This window comes from Jaculus jaculus, chromosome 3 (genome assembly GCF_020740685.1).
Source record: "Jaculus jaculus isolate mJacJac1 chromosome 3, mJacJac1.mat.Y.cur, whole genome shotgun sequence".
In the NCBI taxonomy this organism is placed as follows: Eukaryota; Metazoa; Chordata; class Mammalia; order Rodentia; family Dipodidae; genus Jaculus; species Jaculus jaculus.
This window is the reverse complement of record NC_059104.1, coordinates 149,902,920-149,924,399: the sequence shown is the minus strand read 5'-3', so window position 1 is coordinate 149,924,399 and position 21,480 is coordinate 149,902,920. Positions and strand designations below refer to the sequence as shown.

At 42.8% G+C, this 21,480-nt stretch overlaps 1 protein-coding gene across 1 annotated transcript in view; it reads left to right on the top strand.

Annotated features, from left to right (window-relative positions):
• Iqgap1 (IQ motif containing GTPase activating protein 1) overlaps positions 1–21,480 on the top strand; it is a 119,277-nt gene that overhangs the window by 53,235 nt on the left and 44,562 nt on the right. Inside the window, exons 6-15 of the mRNA XM_004658206.2 lie at positions 1,613–1,680; positions 2,894–3,007; positions 4,509–4,687; positions 8,348–8,432; positions 12,528–12,691; positions 14,246–14,330; positions 15,923–16,086; positions 16,247–16,407; positions 17,096–17,220; positions 18,477–18,640. Coding sequence (XP_004658263.1) covers positions 1,613–1,680; positions 2,894–3,007; positions 4,509–4,687; positions 8,348–8,432; positions 12,528–12,691; positions 14,246–14,330; positions 15,923–16,086; positions 16,247–16,407; positions 17,096–17,220; positions 18,477–18,640 — 1,309 coding nt within the window. The remainder of the gene's footprint in view (positions 1–1,612; positions 1,681–2,893; positions 3,008–4,508; positions 4,688–8,347; positions 8,433–12,527; positions 12,692–14,245; positions 14,331–15,922; positions 16,087–16,246; positions 16,408–17,095; positions 17,221–18,476; positions 18,641–21,480) is intronic.

Sequence of the window (21,480 nt, the reverse complement as noted above, 5' to 3'; positions counted from 1 at the left end):
GAGTGTCCATTCTCTCTCTGCCTTTTTCTCTCTCTGTGCCTGTCACTCTCAAATAAATAACGATAAACAAACAAACAAAAAAAAAAGTTACTAGTTGGACTGGAGAGATAGCTTAGTGGTTAAGCTCTTGCCTGTGAAGCCTAAGGACCCTGGTTCAAGGCTCAATTCCCCAGGACCCACATTAGCCAGATGCACAAGGGGTTGCATGCATCTGGAGTTCATTTGCAGTGGCTGGAGGCCCTGGTGCGCCCATTCTCTCTCTCTTTCTCTATTTCCCTGTTTCTCTCTCTCTCTGTTGCTCTCAAAAAAAAAAAAAAAAATTACTAGTTATTTTGCTTTGAAAAAACTTTTTGAGCAGATTATAAATTTTCTAACAGAAGTTGTTTATATAGTTTTATTTTAGCTGTTCAAAGCAAAACACTTACTCATGCATGTATATAAGAAGGTGTGGCCAGGAGTGGTGGCACACGCCTTTAATCCCAGCACTTGGGAGGCAGAGGTAGGAGGATCACTGTGAGTTTGAGGCTACCCTAAGAGTACATATGAATTCCAGGTCAACCTGAGCTAGAGTGAGACCCTGCCTCGAAAAAAAAAACAAACAAAGCAAAACAACAACAACAAAAAATGTATGATTTGTTCTTGTATTTCCCTGAGAAAACGATTAGTTGCTGTTGGTGTATACATTTCTAGGATTAGTTTCTGAGATGTATGTGTATACTTTTATTATTTTATTTATTTGAGCAAGAGAGAGAGGCAGATAGAATGGGTGAGCCAGGGCTCTCGTCCACTACAAACGAACTCTAGATGTATGTGCCACCTTGTGCATCTGGCTTATGTGGGTCCTGAGGAATCAAACCTGGGTCCTTTGGCTGCCAAGGCAAATGTCTTAACTGCTAAGCCATTCCTCTAGTCCCCATATTTTTTCATTCCGTCCCTTATTGTTAGGTTGCCACTGTCTTGCTCATGTTGGTGGCTGTAAAATGCCCTTCTGATCTCTATGAATTCATTGATTTTGTTCTCTAGGAGCCTTAGAATCCTCTTACCTAATACAGGCATACAGACACTCACCATCTGTAAAAGATTGACAGTATTTAGTAATACATGCTGGTTCTATGGAGCTTAACACCCAGCCTTTTCATTTCTTTGAAAAATAAAGATACATACAATGTACTTAATTTGAAACTTTTAACATACCTGGATTATACTTTTCTGTCAGCAGTATGAATTTAGTTTAAGATTTGCTGTCTTGAGACTGTTCCACAGTGTCTCGTCACCTCAGATTTACTTATCACAGGAAGAAAGTAAACAGAAGTGAATAGGCTGCAGTAGTATTAACTTAATGTCAGTTGTACTAACAGTAACATGCCACTCAGATTTGTGTTTAAAGAAAATCTTTTCATTATGTTGTATGACTTGCAGGACCATATTGTTAGGTAAAAACAAAAAACGTCCTGAGTAGAATACCATCCCTGCAATGAGGGCTTGTAGGGTACTGAAAGTCTCTTTCTTAAGAATATTTCTGTTCTTTTTGTTTGCTACTTTCCCTCTTTCATATAAGAGTATCAGCCAGCTACAGCTGGAAGGTCTTACTCTTGCATATTGTGTTTTCTAGTTTGTACCTGTTCAAACTTGGCCTAGCTCCTCAGATTCAAGACCTTTATGGAAAGGTTGACTTCACAGGTAAGAGTTACAGACACTTGGTAAGAAGTGCTTGATTTATGTGGTAAGCCTGAAAAGCCAGTACCTATTTTTAAAGAAGTAGGGCTTTAAAAATACTCTTGGAAGAGAGATGAAAGAAATAGAAATTGCTTTTATTTGTTGTAGAACACTAAACTTAGAATTTCAAGCTGTTCTTTCACTTATGATGGGAACATGATTACTGAGTGTCTGCTTTCTTATATGTTTTTTATAAGAATATATAAATATATGTATTTTGAAGCTGGTAACATATAAAACAGTAGTATTAACATTTAACACTAGACATGTGATGTAAAACACTACATGAAGTCTTTCTCTTTAGCAAGTACTTGTTGGGATCAGAGTAAAGGGCAAGAGTAGGAGTGAGGTGATACAAAGATTCCAGGAGCCAGAAAGCTGGCTAGGGCAGGCTTGTCCTGTGAGGTGGTTGGGAGAGCTAAGGTTCCAGCAGAAATATTGTAATCCCTTTTAGAGCAGTGTCTCCAATGATCTGGGAACCTCCGTCTAGAACCACCTCTTAAAGGGCCAGCACTTGTCACAACTGTACAGTGAGGGGCCCAAGCCCCTCACGTAAACTCTTGGAGGACAACCACCACGTAGTACTACGTGTATTTGCTATAGTCAGATGCTTGAAGAGAGATGGCAATTTGGGAGAAAAAGGACAGTGGTAATATTGGTTAGAAGTAAGATAGATTCAAATCTTTCAACTGGTGATTATTAAATGTAGGCCTGAGAGTTTAAAATTTGGTAATAAAGCTTTTTATCTATGATAGTTTTCCTTCTAGGAAAATTGTTCACCAGATTTGAGGCCAAAGCTTACACATTGTTTTCTTTATCATTTGGCTTTCTGCCTTAGAAACAAAATTGTTGAATAGCAGCAAGCTATTTAGATTATAAAATCTGAGATATCTTGTGACTTTCTTGTTGAGCTCTCATTAAAGCTTTCATTCATAAGCTTACTGTAGAAAATGCCATAAGTAGCCATTTTGAGAAACTGTCCCATAGAGCTTTCTCGCATTGTAGTTGTATTGATGCTGTTGGTGATGACAGTAAGATTGTGCTTATGACATGTTATATATGGCATATATAATTTCACTAAATCCCCAGGGGCTGATGCCATTGCATCCTGTTTTATAGGTGAGGAATTTGATTGTTCTTCAAATTCTGATATGGACTTGTTTTTCATTTTTTGTAGAAGAAGAAATCAACAACATGAAGATCGAACTAGAGAAGTACGGAATTCAGATGCCTGCCTTCAGCAAGATTGGGGGCATTTTGGCTAATGAGCTCTCAGTGGATGAAGCTGCATGTGAGAGAACTTTCTGGGTTCGAATAGAACTCCTGCTAGCACTAGTAGTACTTACAGCTATGACAGTAATCTTGGGCATTGGGAGGTTGGCTAGCAAGTTTCAGTCTGTAGATTCAGGTTTAAATGCTGCTTTCATTTTTCTGTGCTAGTCTTGATTGGAAGTAAATTGCTGATTTTGCATAGAAAACATTTAGGCTAGGTGTGGTAGTACCCATCTTTAATCCCAGCACTTGGGAGGCCAGGGTAGGAGGATCACTGTCAGTTCCAGGCCAGGCTGAGACTCCATAGTGAATTCCAGGTCAGCCTGGGCTACAGCAAGCCCCTACCTCCAAAAACAACAACCCCCCCCAAAAAAGAAAGAAAAAAATTAGAAAGTAGGTTTTTTATTTTAGTGCCCTTTTGAGTTTCTTCCTCCCCCTCCCCCAAGGTAGGGTTTCACTGTAGCCCAGGCTGACCTAGAACTCACTCTGTAGTCCCAGCTGGCCTCAAATTCATAGCCGAGCCGGCCGTGGTGGCGCACGCCTTTAATCCCAGCACTAGGGAGGCAGAGGTAGGAGGATCACCATGAGTTTGAGGCTACCCTGAGACTACATAGTGAATTCCAGGTCAGCCTGGACCAGAGTGAGACCCTACCTCAAAAAACAAAAACAAAAACAAACAAACAAACAAAAAAATTCATAGCCGATCCTCCTCCTCCTGCCTCTCAACTCCTAAATACTAGGATTAAAGGCACGTGCCACCACACCTGACTTGAGTTAGAATTTTGTTGTTGTTGTTGTTGGGGGGGATGGTTGAGGTAGGTTCTCACTCTAGCCCAAGCTGACCTGGAATTCCCTATGTAGTCTCAGGTGGGCATTATACACACAGTGATCCTCCTACTTCTTCCTCCCAAGCACTGGGATTAAAGGTGTGCACCACCACACCTGGCTTGAGTTTCTTATTCTTAAGTTATTTACTACCTAATTCAGGATAGACATTTTCTTTTCTTTCATATGTATGTATTTTTTATTTGCAAGCAGAGAGAGAAAAGAGGGAGAGAAAGAGAGAGGCAATGAAAGAATGACAATGAAAGTGCTAGGGCCTCCAGCCACTGCAAATGAACTCCATATGCACGTGCCTCTTTGTGCATCTGGCTTTATGTGAGTTACTGGGGAATTGACCCAGGGTGTTGCTTTGCAGGCAAGCACCTTAACCACTTAACCATCTCTAGACCCCAGGGTAGACATTTTCCATAGCATATGTTCTTTGCAGGTTCTCTTGAGAATATTTCCATGTGATACTGCAAATTCAGTGTGGGCCATAGGTAAAGCTGTGGCTTTGTGCATCATGAGGAAGAGGTGGGGTATGTAGGACTGGGGGAGCTATTCCTCTAGCCAACCCCTTGTTACTTCCCTCTGTAGAAAGCAGCCTGTCCCTGTAATAGCTAGTTTTGCAACATTGTTTTATCTGTGCCATGTACATTTATTACTCTGTAATCTCAATGCTCTGTGCTTTTTTTTAGTACATGCTGCTGTTATCGCTATTAATGAAGCTATTGACCGTAGAATTCCAGCCGACACATTTGCAGCTTTGAAAAATCCCAATGCCATGCTTATAAATCTTGAAGAGCCCTTGGCTTCTACTTACCAGGATATACTTTACCAGGCTAAGCATGACAAAATGACAAATGCTAAAAATAGGGTAAGATGAGACATCTTTCTCTCTCTCTCTCTCTCTCTTTTTTTTTTTTGAGGTAGGGTCTCACTCTAGTCCAGGCTGACCTGGAATTCACTATGAAGTCTCAGGGTGGCCTTGAACACCCAGTGATCATACTACTGTCTACCTCCCAAGTGCTGGGATTAAAGGCATGTGCCACCATGCCCAGCTCTTTTTCTTTTCTTTTCTTTCTTTCTTTTTTAATTTTTTTTTTTTTTTTTTTTTTTTTTTTTTTTTTTTTTTTTTTTTTGCGGTAAGCTCAACACACTGGCCTTTTTTATTTTAGTGAGAGGGAGAGAGAGAGAAAGAGAGAATTGGCAGGCATTCCAGGTCCTCCAGCCACTGTGGTTGAACTCCAGATGCATGCACCACCTGTGTGCATGTGCAGCCTCATCTTGTGCATCTGGCTTACATGAGACCTGGAGAATTAAACAGGGGTCCTTAGGCTTTGAAGGCAAGTACCTTAACCGCTAAGCCATCTCTCTAGCACTCATATTCTTTTCTTATCTGATATGACTTCACTTTAAAAATTATTTTTATTGGGCTGGAGAAATGAGTTAGTGGTTAAGGTGCTTACCTACATAGTTAAAGGACCCAGGTTTGGTTCCCCAGGACCCACGTAATCCAGCTGCACAAGGGGGCTCATGCATCTGGAGTTTGTTTGCAGCAGCTGGAGGCCCTGGCACACCCATTCTCCCCTCCCTCTAATAAATAAAGAAAAATTAATATTTTTGTTGAAATTTAAAGTATGTGCAGTATAATTCATCTATTTTTAAAATGAATTTTTTTAAGTATATATGTGTTGTTGAAGTGAGCACAATTCACCCATTTTAGGTGGTGAGGGTTTGGGTTTTTTTTGTTTGTTTGTTTGGGCCCTCTCCCCAGTTCCTGGTCCATGTTGAGTTCCCCCTTCCTGAGATAGGGTCTTACTCAAGCTCATGGTGATTCTTCTACCTCTCGCCTCCTGAGTGCTGGGATCAAAGGCATTCATCACAGTGTCCAGCTTCATGTTGAGTTTTTAAAAATTTTTTTTTTAATTTATGTATTTGAGAGCGAGAGACACAGAGAGAAAGACAGATAGAGGGAGAGAGAGAGAATGGGCGCGCCAGGGCTTCCAGCCTCTGCAAACGAACTCCAGACGCATGCGCCCCCTTGTGCATCTGGCTAACGTGGGACCTGGGGAACCAAGCCTCGAACCGGGGTCCTTAGGCTTCACAGGCAAGCGCTTAACCGCTAAGCCATCTCTCCAGCCCTCATGTTGAGTTTTGACAAGTGTGTGTGCTCATTAACCATCCTCACAGTTTCTTGGTGCCCATTTGCAGTTAGTCTCTACCTCCCTCACTCCAACTCAAGGAAATTAACAATCTGCTTTTTATCACTATACTTAACCTTTTCTAGAATTTCATATAAATGGAATTACACTGTAGTCATTTAATACTAGCCATTTTCCCTCTTTACTATTCTCAAAATTTTTTGTGAGTGAAAATTTGAGTGTGTTCATTAAAAATCAATGCTGCCAGGTGTGACAGTGCATGCCTTTAATCCCAATTACTCAGGAGGCTGAGGGAGGAGGATTGCTGTAAATTGGAAGCTATTCTGGAGCTACAGTGTGAGTACCAGGTCAGCCTGGGCTAGAGTGAAACCTTTCCTGCCAAAGCAAAACAAAAACAAAACAAAAAATGTGTAAGCTGGACATGGTAGCTCATACCTTTTTTAATCCCAGTACTCGGGAGGCAAAAGTAGGAGGATCACCATGAGTTTGAGGTCACCCTGAGACTACATAGTGAATTTCAGGTCAGCCTGGGCTAGAGTGAGACCCTACCTCAGAAAATAAAATGTGTGTGTGTGTGTGTGTGTGTTTGCTAGTGCACATGCACCAGTGCACATGTGTCAGAGGGCAACCTAGGGTACTGTTTCTCACCTTCTACCTTGTTTAGATTCAAGGGTTCTTTGTTCACTGCTGTGTTTGCCAGGCTAGCTGGCCTGCAAGCTTCTGGGGATCCTCCTGTCTCCACCTCTCATCTTATTTATTTATTTTTATTGACAACTTCCATGATTGTAAACAATGTCCCATGGTAATACCCTCCCTCCTCCCACTTTCCCCTTTGAAACTCCACTCTCCATCATATCCCCTCCCCCTCTCAGTCTCTTTTATTTTGATGTCATGATCTTTCCCTATTTGATGGTCTTGTGTGTCCACCTCCCATCTTTATGTAGGTATGCTGAAATTATATACATGTGCTACTGTGTCCAGCTTTATGTCGGTTCAAACTCAGGTCATCAGTCTTGTGTAACAAGTGGTTTTCACCCATTGAGCTACCTCCTTGGCCCTATTAAGTATTTTTTTGAAAGCTGATCTGTAAATATTAACATGACCCTTTTCCTTTCTCAGTTTCTTTGGGGTGAAATATTTATTTACCATTGATGTAGTATGCAGAAATTATTTGTCTCAAAACAAAGAGAGGGTAGAGAGTTGGGGAGACCACTGTTTTTTGGGTGTTTTGTTTTGTTTTGGTTTTGGTTTTTCGAGGTAGGGTCTCCCAGGCTGACCTGGAATTCACTATGGAGTCTCTCAGGGTGGCCTTGAATTTACGGCGATCTTCCTACCTCTGCCTCCTGAGTGCTGGGATTAAAGGCATGTGCCATCATGCCTGGCCATAGACCACTGTTTAAGAGTACTTTCTACTTAAGCATGAGTGCCTCTCGGCTGGAAACTGCCAGGTTTGATTTGCTTGTAACAACCACTGCAAAAAGTTGGATGTGGCCACTCACATCTGTAACCCTGTCTGCAGAGTTTGTGGGTAGGGACAGCAGGTCCGAATTGAGAGAGAGAGACCCATCTTAAGGAAATATATAGATGAGTGAGTGATAAGAAAAGGACACTGGAAGCTGGGTGTGGTGGCACATGCCTTTAATCCCAGCTCCCAACTCGAGAGGCAGAGGTAGGAGGATTGCTATGAGTTCAAGGCCAGCCTGAGACTACATAGTATGAATTGCAAATCACCCTGGGCTAGAGTGAGACCCTACCTCTAAAAACCAGAAAAAAATGCAGTGGAGGGAGGACACTGGACATTCTCTTCTGGCCTTTGCATATACATGCATGGGGGCACACAGCATGTATGTATACCACACCACACACATGCACTTAAACAAAACTTTACACAAATTAATTCAGTCCTTGAAATTAGTAATTGAAATGTTTCAGATCAAAGTGAAAACAACCTCACACTTTTATATTCTTTTTATCTTCTGTCATAGAACAGAGATTTCAAGTCCAAAGATAAGTGTCCAACTGGCCAGCAGGCAAGTAGTGTGTCTGCCTCTGTGCATCATCAGTGAGAGGCTCCAAGACTGATGCCTGCACAAGGCTCTTGGTGCTCAGCCTGCTGCCTCTGGAGTAAGCAGGGTGGGGTTCATGCAGTGCTTCCTTCTCTGCCCAGCTCCACAGAGACCCCTGCTGTCATTAGCAAGTGGATCGGAGTTTGTTTCTAGTTACCTTCATGTAGCATTCTTTCTTGTTCCTTACAGAGGGTTTATAGTCATAACCATGCTGGTTCTTGTTTTTGCTATGGTTGAGAAGCACACACATATTTCTGTGGTCTCCTTGGAGACCTGTGCTAACTTACATTTTTTACTCATTTTCAGACAGAAAACCCCGACAGAGAACGGGACGTTTATGAGGAGCTGCTCACCCAAGCTGAAATTCAAGGCAATATAAACAGAGTCAATAGTAAGTATGTTTCTGAGTTCCGCTCCTTAAGGGCTATCATAGAATGATGTGTCGATCTACTTTTGGACTAAGGACATTGCTTAATGTATTCACTTCAGATATTGGTGGATTTGGCTTATTATAGTCTCATGTGTTCCTTTACTTGTGTTTCAACTGTTACTGTCTTCGAGCAGACCCTCAGTGCCACTGCTGCTTCTAGAATGGTCTTTTGGGCTATAGTTTCATTCTTTCAGTCTTATAAACTTTCAAAAACTATTTGTTTTGCTTTTTTTTTTTTTTCTTCCTCTCAGACAGGTCTCACACTGTAGCCCAGGATTGCCTGGTCTCACTTTAGCTCAGGCTGACTTTGAAATCATGGTAGTCATTCTACCCCCACCTACTGACTGCTGGGATTATAGGCATTAGCCATCATGTTGAGCTCATGTTTTCTTATTTTCTTTTAATTTTTATTAGCATTTTCCATGATTATAAAAAAAAAATCCCATGGTAATTCCCTCCCCCCCCCACACACTTTCCCCTTTGAAATTCCATTCTCCATCATACTACCTCCCCATCTCAATCATTGTACTTACATATATACAATATCAACCTATTAAGTACCCTCCTCCCTTCCTTTCTCTTTCCTTTATGTCTCCTTGTTAACTTACTGGCCTCTGCTACTAAGTATTTTCATTCTCACGCAAAAGCCCAATCATCTGTAGCTAGGATCCACATATGAGAGAGAACATGTGGCGCTTGGCTTTCTGGGCCTGGGTTATGTTTTCTTATTTTTAAAGAATAATTCTAAGTTATTCCAAAACATAGCATAACAAATTAGTTTCTATTATTTAGAAATAACTATTAACATTCATTTTCAAAATGTATATTTAGTTTAAAAAATGAGATTACAATTTTTATATTGATATTTTGAATGTTTGTGGTATGAACTTTTGAGAATTAATTTTTCCAGAGTATCATTTCATTTTGTCACTCTTCTGGTAAAGAGACTGCATTTGATCATCGTAACATGAATACACCATCCTAAGTAGCACTTACCTTTTTTTGTTGTTGTTGTTTTTTTGTTTTTTGAGATAGGGTCTCACTCTAGCCCAGGCTGACCTGGACTTCATTATGTAGTCTCAGGGTGGCCTTGAATTCATGGCGATCCTCCTACCTCTGCCTCCCGAGTGCTGGGATTAAAGGCGTGCACCACGACGGCTGGTTTGCAGTTACCTTCTCATTGCTGGGAAAAAACGGCCGGGGTTTGTTTCAGTTTACCATCTCAGGGGAATTTCCATCATGCTGTGGAAAGCATAGCATGAGCAGAAGCTTCTCACAAGATCACATGTCTTCAGGGAGGTAGCAGAGAGTGAGCTAAGGTCTTTAACACCCAGTAGGCTAGACTAATAAACTTCAGGGTCCATCCCCAGGGACCCACATCTTCTAAGCAAGGCTCCACCTCCTAAAGGCTCCACAATTCTCCCAAATTACTAGCAGCTTGGGACCAAGTATTCAAAACACATGAGCCTATAGGGGACATTTCATTCAAACCACCACACTGACCTAGTGGAGTTCTTATGCAATATTCATGTATACAACCCACTATTAGGAGGATCATTTGCCTAATTTCCCTCATATTCATTTGATTTATTTCATGACTCGCAGAGTTTTGACTGCAAAGTGACACAGACCTGGTATGTCATCTCTTGTCTTCTTCCCCCTCCCTCCATTTTGGTCTGCCAGGGCCTTCCAGTCCCTTTTCCTTCTTCCTGTTCATCTCTTCCTCACTACCTCTTCTCCCCCCTCCCCTATACCTAGGGCCTATGCATGCTAAGCACTGAGCTACAGCCACAGCCCTTATCCTCATGATCTTGAGTGTCGGGTGTAATGGTGGCTCAGGTGCCTGGCACTAAACATTCATAGTCTTAGTACTTTGCTAATCATGTCATCTCATCACTATAATGCTCTTATGCCTCATCTCTTACCTAATATAAATTATACACATTATTCAAGCTGAATCTCAGGCCTTGTGCAGTGGTTCACACCTGAAATCCTACCTAACACTCAGGAGGTTGAGATAAGAGGAATACCAAGAATATTCACTTACATTTATATATGTTTAAGTGATTTGAACTTGTAGAAAAAGCAAAGCTGACTTGAGGCTTTTATAGAAAGCTGGCTTTCTGGGCTTAATTCAGCAGCACATACACTAGAATTGAACAATACAGAGAAGATTAGCATATTCATGAAGCATGATGCGTTCCTTTTGAAGTAGGGTTTCACTCTGGCCCAGGCTGACCTGGAATTCACTATGTAGTCTCAGGGTGGCCTCAAACTCACAGTGATCCTCCTACCTCTGCCTCCCAAGCACTGGGATTAAAGGTGTGTGCCACCATGCCTGGCTTGCTTTTTTTTTTAAGCTTGCTTTCCTAGACAGCTAATGTTGAGAGCAGCTAGAGTTAATGGAGGTGGGTTAGCAAGGAGGTGGAGATATAAATAGCTGGAGTGCTTGTGTTACCAAGGAAACTGTAGAGTGTCTGAGGCCACATCCTGTGTTAGAGAGGCATGAAGTTTGACAAGTGTAGGAACAATGAACCTGTCAGAAAAACCTTTCTTCATAGCAAGGGTTGTGCTATTCCTGAGCTTGCTCACCCACCAAAAGAAGCTTTCTTAAGAGATTAGAGTTTCATCATTCTTTTGTTTTTCATTCTTTCTTTATATACGTCATTATGAAGCATCACATGCATTCTTTTTTGTTTGTTTATTTTTTTTTTATTTTTTTTCAAGGTAGGGTCTCACTCTAGCCCAGGCTGACCTGAAATTCACTATGTAGTCTCAGGGTGGCCTCATGGTGATCCTCTTGCCTCTGCCTCCCAAGTGCTGGGATTAAAGGCATGTGCCACCAGCCCGACACATACTTTTTTTTTATAACCGTGTAATATTCTCTCTCTCTCTCTCTCTCTCTCACTCTCTCTCTCTCACACACACACATTACACACATGTGAATAAGTAAATTAATTTTTTTTTTTTTTTTTTTTTTGGTTTTTCGAGGTAGGGTCTCAGTCTAGTCCAGGCTGACCTGGAATTCACTATGGAATCTCAGGGTGGCCTTGAACTCATGGTGATCCTCCCACCTCTGCCTCTCGAGTGCTGGGATTAAAAGCGTGTGCCACCACGCCCGGCTTAAATTAATTTTTTAATAGGACTATTGGGGACTGAGGGGTGTTGGGCAGAACAGGGAGAAATGAGAGGAGAAGGAAGAGGGTAGAAACACAGGTGGATGGATGTAATTTTGATGCACAGTACGTGCATATATAAACATAGCACAGTGGTGTTTGGGGAGATGACTGTACAGTTAACGGTGCTTGCTTGCACAGCCTGTTGGCCTGGGCTTGATTCCTTAATACCCATGTAAAGCCAGGTGTACAAAAGAGTTTGTTTGCAGTGGCAAGAGGCCTTGGTGTGCCCATTCTCTGTTGTCTCTCTGTCTGTCTGTCGCTCTCTCTACTTGCAAATTAGTAATTTTTTTTAAAAAAAAAACCTTTGAAGCATTGACTACAGCTTAAATAGATATGAAAGATCCCTTTTTGGGTTTTTGTCCATGAATAATCTGGAAGACTTGACATTTTAGAGGAATATAGCATTGGATTTGGTCTGGCTTGGTGGTTCTTAAATATTTTATTTTTACTTACTTATAATTTGATAGAGAAAGAGGGGGAGAGAGAGAGAGAGAATGGGCACACCAGGGCCTCCAGCCACTGCAAACAAACTTCCGACACTTGGGCCCCCTTGTGCATCTGGCTAACTTGGGTCCTGGGGAATAGAACCTGGGTCCTTTGGCTTTGCAGGCAAATGCCTTAACCGCTAAGCCATCCCTCCAGCTCTTGGTGGTTCTTACAGTGCTGCCTCAGTTGATACCAAGCCAAGCTTAGCCAGAGCTTGTAACTAGGCCTGGAATGTGTGTATAACCTGAAGAATAAACAGGCTGATTGGGACCTTTTGAATCTTGAGTTGTTTCTGCAATCTGGAACTGAGATGGTTTGGGAGGAAGTAAAAGTATTCCAGGTTACTATGTGAATGCAAGTTTGGTTTTAAGCCTTTGCTTTTCTCCCTCAGCATTTTCTGCGTTAGCAAATATTGACCTGGCTTTAGAGCAGGCAGCTGTGTCAGCCCTGTTCAAGGCTCTGCAGTCACCAGCTCTGGGTCTGCGAGGGCTGCAGCAACAGAACAGCGACTGGTACTTGAAGCAGCTCCTCAGTGACAAGCAGCAGAAGAGACAGGTGAAAGTACTGGGGTGGAACTTGAGGGAGTTTGTGTGTGTCCACTGAACCCCATACTGTCCCTTAGGATGTTTAAGTGACCTTTTAACAAAAGTCATAATGTAACTTTTTCCTATATAAATTAGGATTTTTTTAACCTTCAGGTAAAGTACAGTTAAGTTCTGTTTTACTTTTGTTGTTGTTTTGTTTTTCAAGATAGGGTCTCACTGTAGCCCATGCTTATCTAGAATTCACTATGTAGTCTCAGGCTGGCCTTGAACTTACAGTGATCCTCCTACCTCTGCCTCCCTGAGTGCTGGAATGAAAAGCTGTGCCACCACACCTGGCTCTGTTTTATTTTTATAGCTGTGAATTCTCTCTCTTTTTTTTTTTTTTGGTTTTTTGAGATAGGGTCTCACTTTATCCCAGGCTGACCTGGAATTCACTATGGAGTCTCAGGGTGGCCTTGAACTCACAGAGATCCTCCTAACTTTGCCTCCCGAGTGCTGGGATTAAATGCGTGCACCACCACACCCGGCTTGAATTCTCTTTTTTAAAGAAAATTTATTTCCTTATTTATTTGAAAGAGAGAGAGAGAAAAGAAGAAGCAGAGAAAGAGAGACTGGGCATGCCAGGTCTCCAGCCACTGTCAACGAACTCCAGACACATGCGCCCCCTGTGCGTCTGGCTTATGTGGGTCCTGGGGAATTGAACTGGCTTCTCAGGCAAATGCCTTAACCGCTAAGCCTTTTCCCCAGCCCGACTGTGAATTTTCTTTTAAAATAACTGATCTCCTTCCCCAATCTAACCACCCCTTCAGTTCTCTCCCTCCCTCCAAGAAGAATCTGGAGCAAAATGAAGGTTGGTTTTTTTCTTTTTTTTTTTTTTTTTACATTCTTGCTTCAGGAATTTCCACTTAAAAAATAAATCAATAAATAAATAAAAGAAGGAGCTGGGCATGGTGGCATACACCTTTAATCCCAGTACTTGGGAGGCAGAGGTAGGAGGATCACCTTGAGTTCAAGCCCACCCTGGGACTACATAGTGAATTCCAGGTCAGCATGGACTAGAGTAAAACCCTACCTCGAAGAAAAAAAAAAAAAATCCCTGAATAGTTTCCTCTGGCTAACACTGGGAAAATACTTAATGCGTGGCAAGGATAGATTGTGTGGAGCTGTATTCTGTGGGTTAAAAAGAAAAAATAGAACAAACATGAAGGTCTGTTTCTTCTGCTAAATAAGGACAAGTATACACTTTTCAAATTCCCAGCATATGTTGGTCAGAGTAAGCTAAGTTAATGTCCTTGTAATTCCATAAACATTTGCTCACAGAACATTTCAGTGTTTTTCATGAGGTATTCTTTAAAAAATGCACTGGTATCTGGAAAGCCATTCTGTCCCAGAGTTGGCAAGGGCTTTTGGCCCTAGCCATGAGTCCACTTTGGCTGCATGAATCCTGGAGCTATCACATTTGTGGCTCTCTGAACTCTGTGACCACTGTTAAGATAATGGAACTATCTGGTCTGGAGGCCTAAGCAGGAGTAATTGTCTCATACATGTCCTTTGCTTTTCTCAGAACGGACAGACTGATCCTCTGCAGAAGGAGGAGGTGCAGTCTGGAGTGGATGCTGCAAACAGTGCTGCCCAACAGTATCAGAGAAGTAAGGTCTTCAGCAGGATGCCATTGAAATTTCAGTCGGGGGGGGGGGGTTACTGAGGAGAGATGGCTCAGTGAGTGTCAGAGAAGTAAGGTCCTCGCTGGATGCTGTTGAAATTTCATAGTCAGGGAGGAAGGGGGACTGAAGGAAGGAACCAGGCACAGGCTGTGAGGTGGCAGAGGGGTACATCTGAGTTCCTTGGCCTTGTATCCCCTTTCAGCCAGGGGATGAGTGAACATAATTACCTTCCCCTACTTCCCAGCCAATGGCGTGCAGGGCCTCTACCCCCTGGGCCATAATGGCTCACAAGGCAAGGACTGACTAGAAGCACCAAGTTTTATCCCTTATGACAGAGGAAGAAAAGAAGGGAAGAATGCAGGAAGGGGGGGAAAGATAGAGGTGGGGGTTAAGGGTGGCCAAGACAACCTCTTCTTGCATGTCTGCACCCAGCCTGTGATTATGGGTAGTCCAAGGGAACAGCACTGAAGAGATTAAAAAAAGGGTTGTGCTCTCAGGGAGCCAGAGCCCTAGTCTGTGGGGGTTGAAGTCAGCCCTGCACAGAAAATGGAAGTTCAAGGTGCAGGCAGTCCAGAGTGAATTAAGTCCTCAGGGCTGAAGGGTTTGTACACCCAGGCAGTCTGTGAAATGTAGCTCCCACCCCCTTGGCGCTTGGCTTCGCCTTGGCCACCTGAAGTTGGTCCTCAACCATGGAGTAGGCAATGCCAGCCCAGTGTGGTTCACCACGAAATTAAGTGCCGCTTGCTTGAGTGATCACCAGCTGGCACAAGGTGCCTGGCATGTTGGACTACCTGTTGGTCTGCAGTCTCCCATGCTGCCTGTAGGCCTTGCACGTCACCAAAATTGGGAGTGTTACCTTGTTCCTCTGCGAATAGGTGGGTGAATGAGATCCCCATAGCGAGTAACCTGGAAAGGTATATATTCAGCCAACCAGACAGCCAGATGAGTTGACAGGCATAGAGCAAGTATCAAATACCAGCCAGGAGTCCATGTCTTCTGTCATGATTTCTGTGGCTAGGTGCTCAGCAGTCAAGCCACCCTCTGGCCTTGGCTGCATTCAGCATAGGTCCATCTTTGAGCTGGCTCTGTCCCTGCCCAGCCGGACTCTGCTGCGCTTAGGCTGAGGGTTCACCCCCACCATAGGCCTGCCACCACCATCTTCAAGGAGGATGGGCTTTTTGTGTTTGTTTTTCTGAGGTGGGGTCTCATTGTAGCCCAGGCTGATCTGGAACTCATTCAGTAGTCCTAGAGCTGGCTTCAAACTCAATGATCCCCCTACCTCTGCCACGCCTGGCAAGGAGGATGCTTTTTAAAGATTGAAAATAATACTTCAAACTTTATGGCTGATAGTGTTCAGGCTGTAACTTTTTTTCTACAAAATTTTGCATGTCTTAGCCAGGTGTGGTGGTTCATGTCTGTAATCCCACCCACTCAAGAGGCTGAGGCAGGAGGATCATGACAAATTTGAGGCCCGCCTGAGTTACATAATGAAACCCTATCAAAAGAAGAAGAAAACTTGCTACTCCTTCCCCACAGGGCCTCCAGCCTGCTACATTTCTGATCTGTTTTCTGCACAGGATTGGCAGCTGTGGCAGCAATCAATGCTGCGATCCAGAAGGGTGTCGCTGAGAAGACTGTTCTGGAGCTAATGAATCCTGAAGCCCAACTGCCCCAGGTGTATCCATTTGCTGCCGATCTTTATCAGAAGGAGCTGGCTACTTTGCAGCAACAGAATCTTGAAGTAAGTTAACAAGCCTGCCAGTGGATTTAATATCCACGGGTTAATGCCCTTCTGTAGAAAGTTTTTTTTCCCAAAACTTAGTTTCATGTTGAAGGAACTTCTAATTCCTTTGGTATTAGAGAATATCTTTCCTCTTGTTTTTCTCTCCCCTTCTGTACAGCACAGCCTCACCCATCCCGAGCTGTCGGTTGCCGTGGAGATGCTGTCATCTGTGGCCCTCATCAACAGGGCTTTGGAGTCAGGAGACATGAATACAGTGTGGAAGCAGCTGAGCAGCTCAGTTACAGGCCTGACCAATATTGAGGAAGAAAACTGTCAGAGGTGGGTGCCCAGAGCGAATGCTTGGGTCTATTAGGTGGCATTCTTTTTTTTTTTTTTTTTTTTTTTTTTTTTTTTTTTTTTGCCTGGAGGTAGGGTCTCACTCTAGCTCAGGCTGACCTGGAATTCACGATGTAGTCTCAGGGTGGCCTTGAACTCACAGTGATCCTCCTACCGCTGCCTCCTGAGTGCTGGGATTAAAGGCTTGCACCACACGCCCGGCATTATGTGGCATTCTTTTATTAGCCAGCACCCCTGTTGTCCTTGTCATTCCCAGCTCTAGGCCTTTAGTGTTGTCATCCTGTTTTCACTCTTCTTCAGTACATCTCACTCTGTATGGTGCTGAAGTACATTAGAGATATACTGTGGCATTCATTTTTGGGTGGTGGTGCTTCCTAGAGCTGGAACCCAGGACCTTGTGCACACTGGGAAGCACTCTCGCACTGAACTGTATCCTTAGCCTTGGCCCTTATCTGGTCTTTCCTTAAAGACATTCCTTGATTGTAAATCTGGTTTCTCTTAGAACCTAAAATATTAACAGGCTTTAAAAAAATAAATGGTTTCCTTGCATGTGTATACCTTAAGGTAACTCCAGTTCCAAAACTTGCCTAGACATCTTGTTCCATAGTCTTCTCTCTCCTGTTATCACTGATAATCATAAAGGTTTTTGTTTTTCTTTTGGCCTGAGCAGGTATCTTGATGAGCTGATGAAACTGAAAGCTCAGGAACATGCAAAAAACAATGAATTCATTTCATGGAATGACATCCAAGCTTGTGTGGACCATGTGAACGTGGTGGTGCAAGAGGAGCATGAGCGTGAGTGTGCATCCTGCCTCCTCAAAACACGGCTGAAGATGGCATTGGCCCATGAGTAGTTCTGAGTGAAAGATGCACATTCATATAATACAAACAGCTAAGGCTGGACAGTGTTTCAGATGTCAGGCAACTGCTGTCATTGTGTATATATCTAATCAATCTTTCAGGAGGCAAGTGGAACATTGTCTGATACTATAAATGCTATTTTAACAAGCAGTTCTTACATGCACTACCTAGAATGAGGTCAGCTTGTACAGGTTGAGGGTCTAGTTCTTCACAAGATTCCTTGTTTCAGACATCAGCCTCAAGCTCTGGCCACTGTACTTCTGAACAACAGGCTATAAATTTGGAAGTTCCCTCTGTCCCCTCAGATTCAGTAGTTTGCTAGGATGTCTCACAGAATACAGAAAAGGGCTAAATTTAAGATTAAACTTTGAACATAAAGGATATAAATTAGAACCAGCCAAAAGAAGAGACCCATTGGGTTATGTTTGGGAGGATTCTAAATGCAAAGTTGCTGTGGCCTCAGGAAGTATCATCTGTTTGATACTGAACTTCGTCACCAACCTGGGAAGCCCATCTAAGCCTTGAGTGTCCAGTGTTTGTATATGGGCTTTAGTCTGTACATACACATGATGGATGGAACTACTAGCCCTGTCCTTAAACTCAGTGTCCAGCCTTACAACAGCATGGTTGATCTTTCCAGCATGGCTGGCTCCCATCCGGAAACCATCTAGAAGCTCATTAGGAGCCCTCCCATTGCCTATATTTAGGTGTGGTGCAAGAAACTGCTGCAAATACAAGACACTTCTGTCCCTCGGGGTATTCCAAGGGGTTTAAAGGCTCCTTGCCAAGACCAGCCAAATTTTGTATTATACAACAGACTCTTCACAAGAGTAGCATAGCTGCCTAAGGTACCTGACAAGTTGATGATTCTAGTTTTATTTTGTATTTCCTGGAGAATACGCAAGTAATTGGTGGGAAGAGATTTGTTGAGAGGTTTGGGCTTAGCTCTTCATTTGCCCCTCATTTACTGAATAATCTTAGAGAAGAGGTGCCTGAACCTAGTGCTTTCTTCTGTAAAAATGATGAGTTAGACTTCTCAGTTATTGGTCTTGAACTTGTAGGTATGAGACATCTTCCTATGTCAGCCTCCTTAATAGCTGGGAATATAGATGTTTGCTAAAGTGCCTGGCTAGGTTTGGTTTGTTTATAAATTTCTTAATTAAAAATAACTTGTTTCTCTGTGCATTTAGGGATATTGGCCATTAGTCTAATTAATGAAGCCCTGGATGAAGGTGATGCCCAAAAGACTTTGCAGGCCTTGCAGATTCCTGCAGCCAAGCTTGAGGGTGTCGTTGCAGAAGTGGCCCAGCATTACCAAGACACACTGATCAGAGCAAAGAGAGAAAAGGCCCAGGTGAGCAGCCTGGGAATTGTTCTTTGGGTTCAGAACATTTCATCCCTTTTAGAACAAGGGTGGAGTTAACAATGTCTCCCTTAATTCACTTATTGGCTATTTCCTGGGCACCAGATTCAGAGCACTGGAGAAGCAGATTCATTTGAGGAACGATTCCACCATCCAGGAGCTCATGGCATTTGACCCATTAGGGTTTTTGTTTTTTGTTGTAGACATGTCTCTTTAGCTGAATTCCTTCCTGAAATATAAAATCCAGGAAATTTACAATTAAGTATATAGTTACATCAATTTTCAAAACTGAGTGTAACTATATAATTGGTATTCAGATCATAGCAAGAATTAGTACCCCAGAGCTGTCACTAATGTCCCCATCTAGCCTTATCTGCCTCCACATTCAGTTTGTGGTAACCACTATTTGAATTTCAAACACCACAGTTCCTTTTTGAATAAATATTTTATTGATTGATTGATTTGAAAGTCAGAGATAGAGATAGAGAGAGTGGGCACACCAGGGTCTCTAGCTGCAGGAAACGAACTCCAGAAACATGTGCCACCTTGTGCATTTGGCTTCTGTGGGTCTCGGGGAAGCGAACCTGGGTCTTTTTGCTTGGCAGGCAAGCACCTTAAATGCTAAGCCATCTCTTCAGCTCTACAGTTCATTTTTGCCCTGTATTTAAATTGAACCTTAACACCCAAGCAATTTGTGTTAGGGATGGTGGAGTTGAGGTTCAGTGGGTTTAGTATATTTAGTATATCACGTACTAGTGGTTATACCAGCATTGTTGACTACTGCCATGAGAGTAGCTGAAATTTGTATATGCTAATCATGCAAGTGTAGTGTTTGATAATGATTTAAGAGGCACATTATTTAGAATGTCACTTGGTTCTGTGCACGGACCAAAGCACAACCCATTTCACAGCCTAAAATTGAGATTACAGGACCAACTGATTTCACTTACGTTAGGGAAGCTGGATGGGAGGTCTCAAGTCTTAACTCATTTTGTCGTATCTGAACTTCCCAGATTTGGTTGATCATCAGAACACTTTAAAACCTTTTTGGTTTTTCAAGGTAGGATTTTACTCTCATCTAGGCTGACCTAGAATTCACTCTGTATTCTAAGGGTGGCTTGAACTCACGGTGTCCTCCTACCTCTGCCTCCGAGTGCTGGGATTAAAGGCATGCGCCACCATGTCCGGCTAAAATCTCATTTTTTAAAGACAGGTTCCTGGGTTGAAGAGATGGTTCAGTGGCTAAGGCACTTGCCTGCAAAGCCTGATGACCTGGGTTCAGTTCTCCAGTATCCATGTAAAGCCAGATGCATAAAGTGGCATATGTACCAGGAGTTTGTTTATGGCAGCTAAAGGCCCTGGTGTGCCCCCTCCTCCCAGTCTGTCTCTGTCTTGCAAATAAATAAGTAAATGAAATATTTAAAAGATTGAAAAAAATACAAGTTCCTGGGGCTGAGGAGATGGTTCTGTGGTTCAAGGTGCTTGCTCTTCAGCCTGTCAGCCTGAGTTCAATCCCTAGCAACTGCATAAAGCTGTACACAAAGTGGAGCAAGCAGTTGTTGCCAGCGTACCAATGGGAGGTGGCCTGAAGTTCAAGGAACAGCTAGACTACCTTCTCAGTGGCAAACCGTGTCTCGAAGAAGGCGGAAGGGAGGACCACTACCCAAAAGATGTCCTTATCTACACACACACTGTGGCACATGCATGCCCATACACACATACAAATTAAAAAATACGGGGCAGAGGGAGGTGGATTGCTGTGAGTTCAAGGCCACTCTACATACATAGTGTACTCCAGGTCAGCCTGAGCTAGAGTGAAACCCTATCTCAAAAAAAAAAATTTTTTGTGTGTGGGTGTGTGTGTCTGGAGAGATGACTCACTTGCTTGCATAGTCTAATGAATGACCTGAGTTCAATTCCCTAATACCCACATAAGCCAAATGCATAGTAACACATGCATCTGGAGATCATTTGTGACAGCTAGAGGCCCTGTTGTGCCCAGTCTCTCTCTTTCAATTCTTCTCTGATCTCTGTGCTTGCAAATAAATAAATTTTTTTGAAAATTTGAGTTCTTAGCCAGCTGTGGTGGTACACACCTTTAATTCCAGCATTCATGAGGCAGAGAGAGAAAGGAGAATTGCTGTGATTTCAAGGCCACCTTCAGACTACGCAGTGAATTTTAGATCAGCCAGGGCTAGAGTGAGACCCTACCTTGGGGGTGGGGGGAAGATTCTTAAGTTTTAGTGCTGCTAATTGGTGTTCTCTGATGGGTATTTGGCTGTAATGATTTTGTGTTGGAGGAAGTAATAGTGCATATTTTTGCTTTTCAAAAAGTCCAAAGGGAGCCTGACAACATGTGTCAGAGGAGTGGGTTGGGGGAGGATAAGCCAGGTTGGATTCCATTGTCTAAAGGGAAGCAGATTGAGCATGTGACTTGCGGAGTTGCTCCTGCTTGTTCTGTGAGGTTGTATATTTTTGTTTCAGTCATGGAAGTTAAATCTTAGGAGGATGTGAATGGAACTCAAGACATTTCATTTTGCTGTGAAATAACTTTTCAGAGTTAATCAAGGATAGAAGAAAGGGAGAGTTAAAGAAAAGTTTGCTTAACATTGCATGGCCAAGCTGGATGAACTATGCTTTAGGTTGAATTGTCTTTTTTTAGGCATCAATTTAGCTTCCAAGTTTCTACAAGTATCTAGAGAGTAGTTTTAAAAATAATTATCCTTGAGTTCCAAATTTAGCAAGCAAAAGGTCTTAAATTTAGTTTGTAACTGGGCACGGTGGTGTATGCTTGCAATCCTAGCGCTTGGGAGGTGGAGGCAGGAGGATAA